General features: G+C 38.3%; 1 protein-coding gene across 1 annotated transcript; it reads left to right on the forward strand.

The window, feature by feature from the left end:
* The first annotated feature begins 474 nt into the window (after window positions 1-474).
* LOC147609038 (disease resistance response protein 206-like) lies at window positions 475-1463 on the forward strand. Its single transcript, XM_086788490.1, has one exon. It carries the CDS (start codon window positions 642-644, stop codon window positions 1218-1220), a length of 579 nt encoding a protein of 192 aa, XP_086644616.1. The 5' UTR covers window positions 475-641; the 3' UTR covers window positions 1221-1463.
* The last annotated feature ends 3886 nt before the right edge of the window (window positions 1464-5349 follow it).

Raw genomic sequence — 5349 nt, forward strand, 5'->3', positions numbered from 1 at the left:
GTTGCTCTATGCTACATATATAACATAATTGCCTAACTTTCTGGGGGATACCAAAAGAGAAGGTCATGTTTTGTTCGTTGAGCTCCTCGAAATAAAATGTGTATTGTCGAAGACGTAAAGCTATGTGCAAAATCTTGGAGAAGGCATGGGGTCTCTATGTGTCACACTAACGGTTGTTTTGATTTGTACTTCTGTAGGTTTTACCATGCCTTACTCTCTATGTGTGGTGGTGAGTCACTCCACTGGACCTTGCGACCTGCTCCTAATTGGGATATTGCAACAAGTCTTTAGGACCTTTGCAAGCGAATTGTCAAACACATTTGTCTATTATTTAACAAGAGTCTCCCCGACGGCCCGTTAACTGCGCCGATATCTACAAAATGGGGCGTTGACCCCATAAAATCCGCAAGATGGGACGTTTACTAGTGTATTACAAATAGGAGCTTACTCCGCTCCATCAGATCTATCATCCCGCCTTAGGTCTGCTTGTTACCAGGTCATTCATTAGGTCAGGTTCTCATCTGCTCCTCCCATCCGGACGTTAGCACCAACTGAGTCTTAGATATCCCACCTAATAATTTCCCTGCAGCTTGATCAAGCGAGGTACTCTTGTGTGATCACCGCTCCTCCGCTGTATTGAAATGCCCCCTGCAGCTACCAGCAATATGCCCAGCCGCTTGCTCCTTGCAGCATGCCTGTTACTGGCGCTGATCAGCCTCAATGCCACGCCAGCTTCTTGCCACAAGAAGAACATCAAGGCCGGGCCGTCCCGCTACAGATTCTACCTCCACAACACCGTGTACAACCCGATCGTGAATAACACCTACTTCACCTCGGTGTATGGTCCGCTCCCTCCGGGCACCTTCTCCAACCCCTTCAACTTCGGCGTGGTGGCCACCTTCGAGGCCCCCCTCACGCTGGGCGCCTCCAACACCTCGGCGTCGGCCGGGGTGGCGCAGGGCTTCTACGTGCTGGACAGCCAGAAAGGCTACGTGCTCTTCCACACCTTCACGGCCACCATCGACGACGGCACCTACAAGGGCACCCTCACCATCATGGGCCAGATCGACGAGGCCCAGAAAGTGCGCATACTCACCGTCGTTGGCGGCACCGGCGACTTCCTCCTTGCACGCGGCCTCGTCACCAATCGCCTCGTCGAGATCGTGCGGGTCGCCCCTGCCCGATGGGTCCTCTCCTTTGATCTCGACCTCTATTACTAGACCACTTGTTTGCATGATGCATGCCTTCCGCGTTGCTTTTTTTTTTTTGGCTATACCAAACATCTGTATTATTTATTTTCAAAAGCAATGCATCCCAACAGCTCCAATTTTTACAAATCACAGCACGAAATAAATACATCACTAAACTTACAAATTGTCATCCAATAAAATGCTCAGTAGACTGTAGGCCTGCTCAGTAGACTGTAGGCCTACTTTTTCTTGAAGGAAGAGTAGAGTACACAAACACGGAAGCCAAATATTTGTAGGCATGCATGTGTTCAAGACTAGTTAAACTTGTATAAAACAAAACTAAGAAGATGAAAAGGAGAATGGGAATGCTCGGTGACGTATTTATTTTTGAACGATAGTAGAGCACATAAGCAATGAAGCCAAATGGACGCATGCATGTGTTCAATAAAACAAAACTACGCTTTGAATTCTATCCTACTTGTCCCTTGTGTGAGGGCATCGTATTATATGACTCCCTTATTGAACTTACAACCTCCTTACTACCCTCTCATATCTTTAAGCCACTTTAGTAGTTTTTTGGTTCTATTGTCGAAAGAACTCCTTTGGTCATTCCTTATCATTAATCCCAACACACACTAGCTAATATTTAATCATCTATGATGCAAGAGAACAAAATGTGAGTCTCCTTACCTTGGCTAATGTGGAGAAATATCAATATGATCTCAAACAAGAGTTATATACTATATTCTTATGAAAGAGGATATGTGTCACTAACTCTTAGAAGTTTGTACATTTTCATGAAAAATATATATAGTTCTTCATCAAAAAAGAGGTAGATAAGTATACATTTACAGAAAGTTCCAACATCTCACTATAGCTAAAATGGAGTGCTCTCTCGAGTTCTAGTAAGTGTGGATCCAACATCATGAGATAGCAGCTTAACAAAAAGTAACGTTCTACTTGGCAAATCGCAACCTCGAGGGATTCACCTAAAAATATATAAGTATACCACGCGCGTTCAAATGAAGGGGTTTTTTTAATTCAAAAATTTAAGATAAATTTATAGAAAAATATTTATAAAAAGGGTTTTTCTAATCGATTTTGGAAAAAAAAACCTGTAAGTCATTAAAGAGAAAAGGGTCATTTTATTCATGAAAATTCACAGGTAATGGGGTTTTTTAAATACCCCTTGTATGCATGTGATACATAGGGTTTCTTAGTAGTGCATCCCCCGAGATCGCAACCAAGCTTGCAAGGCCTCTTAACCGTTATAACATTTCAAATCAATTACGAAACTCCATGTAAGGAAGAGAAACTTTGTAATTAATTTGATTTTCCTATACACACACTATTTTTTCCCTACTCAAAGAAATAAAATCATTGAGAAAAAGTAAGGTGAGTTTTTATTTATTATCTCATTCCTTCATAGGAAAATTTAGTCCATTTGCACATATAGTATCCTATGATTTAAAGGACATAAAATGAGACAAGAGAGTAGAACACCATATTGGGAAATATGGGAATTTTTTACAAGTTTGGGACACGTGGTCAAAAGTTTGGATTAACCATAACTTGAACACCACTAATCCAAAATGAGCGCTTTATAGCTCTTTAGATTCCATTTTTCAAGCACTTTCCAACGATAGGTCATATGATAGGATTTTGAGAAACTTATAAACATGTTATCCATGTCCCCTTTTTTAAGTATTCAAAAAAGGGAATTGGGAAATTCCCAAATTCACTAATATGGTGTTGTAGAATCTTCCTTAACTATGAGGAGAAGATAGATAGGAAAACATTGGTAATCCACTTTTAAGGTGAGATCATCCTTCTAAGCATTCTTGAAAGTGATATGGAACTTATCCCTCACTATCTTCAATATACATTGCTTGCTTAATAACAGGGATTTCACTGACGTAAACGAGAACATGTGAATATGTTAATAATATATGTTAATAACACAAAAATCTTATAATCACATGTTATATTCACAAAGCTTTCACAAGGGCCTAAAAAAATTATCTTTGTCGGGCATAAAAAATCTTCTTAGGTAGCTTGACCTGCTATTATGTGAAGATGGTAACATGAGAACATGTGAATAGCTTATTCCCATGTGTAGCCAAGCTTTTAAGGAGTTCCCAAATGGCAAGTGACCTGTTATTTTGTGAACGGGAACATGAGAATATGTGAATAACTTGTTCACATGTGTTATTATCACAAAAAATCTTGTGATCACGTGAATATTAAATCCCTGCTTAACAAAAAGTAATGTTAAGCTTTGCAAATCGCAACCAGTGTTTCAAATCAATTATGAATTCCATTTCACAAGAGAAACTTCCTCTTTAAAATATTCCCTATGCTTGCTCTACTTTTATATCCAGTCAAAGAAAACAAAAATAAACTCACTGAGGAAAAATTAAGTTTAGTTTCTCATCCTCATAGTATAGATTCTCCTAAGTTTCTCTGATATACTAAAGAGAGCTCTCTGTTCCTTGTAATTTCTCTTTTCCTTAAACCCACGAACCTAAAAGAGTTTTGTTTAGGTCCACCTATATATACCTAGCCTCAGTGTGCTTTCCACACACTTTGGGAGCTTTGTATCGTGCATCTCTCTCTTTCTCCTTCCGTCAACACCACTACCACCAGCACCGCCACCACCACCACCAATACCACTAGTATTTTCACTATGCTAGCTGTTGCCACTCTACTAAGACTTGCAACATGCACTCCCTATGTCATTGACCTAGCTGTCTATAGTGTGGGACAATCAGCTATCTCTGCCAAGATCTAGCCTACTCGCTGAAGAGAGAACATCTAAAAGAATTCCTAGATCTAATCCTGTGTGTGTAAGCCCATGGATTACTACACCATGGCCTAAGTGGCAAGTCCATAGATTTGGAAAAAAAAATGAATACAAAGTTTTCCCAAGCACATAGGGTGCAATAGCAATGAAGAGCATGTTGGTGGAAGTCTCTTATCAAAAATGAAGAGAACTCAAAGAAGATCATAAAATCTTGGAAAATCATAATACATAAGAAATTCATGGATAGATGACTACATTTTCGAAATCATGGATATAAAAAGGATTATAATCATAGAGTCGAAGAATAGTATCATATGCATAAGGTTTATTAAGAGTCTTATGCATAATACCATGCAATAGAGTCTTATGCTAAAGATGTTGATGCATAACACTATGCAAAGAGTCTTATGCACAAGACTATGCATAGACTCCTATGCATAGAGTCTTATGCATAAGACTATGCATAGAGTCTTATGCATAGACTATGCACAGAATCTTATGCATAGACTATGCACAGAATCTTATACATAGAATCTTATGCATAAGTCTATGTGTAGTCTTATGCTAAAGACTCTCTCCCTAGTCTTATACATAAGATTACAGTATTGCAAAACACTCAACATATAAGATTCTTTTGCATAATCTTATGCATAAGACTCTATTGCAAAAGAATCTTATGCAAAAAACATATTTTGAAACAAAGTTTTTCTAAGAAATCTAGGGTGCAATAGCAAAGAGCATGTTGGTGGAGGTATCTTCTAAAGAGAGCTCAAGGAAGATTATAAAAAATCTAGGGCGAAAAGACATAAGATTATATATTAGCAATACATGCATACAAGGCTTCATTTTAGAAATCATGGATATAAAAAGGAAAACGATCATAGAAGTCGAAGTATAGATCTATATGTATAAGGGTTATGCATAGACTCTTATGCATGAAACTATGCAAAATACTCATATGCATAAGACTATGCAAAGGACTCTGATGCATAGAACTATGCAGACGACGACTATGCGTTGCACATTACACATAATACTATGCATAGGATCTATGGATAACACTCTTTACATAGTATTATACATAATACTATGCAAAATACTCTTATAAGTGTTTTTTCTTACTCATAGTGGCCTTTTCTTAGTGTGGCACACATAGAGACTATGAGGGAAAAACCTATATGCTTATGCAGAGTCTTATGTATAAGAATATATAATAGACTCTATCTATAATACTATTTACATGCATAGAGACCATGACAGAAAGATCTATGCATTATAAGACTATCTATGCTGTGCATACAGTCTTATGCATTAGACTATACATAGACTCTATGCATAAAACTATACAATATACTC

This window comes from Cibotium barometz, chromosome 52 (genome assembly GCF_041138505.1).
Source record: "Cibotium barometz isolate CiBa-2024 chromosome 52, ASM4113850v1, whole genome shotgun sequence".
Lineage (NCBI taxonomy): Eukaryota > Viridiplantae > Streptophyta > Polypodiopsida > Cyatheales > Cibotiaceae > Cibotium > Cibotium barometz.

Bases quoted from the DNA above. Each gene is read 5' to 3' on its own strand.
- LOC147609038 (XM_086788490.1), top strand. From the start codon at position 642: ATGCCCCCTGCAGCTACCAGCAATATGCCCAGCCGCTTGCTCCTTGCA.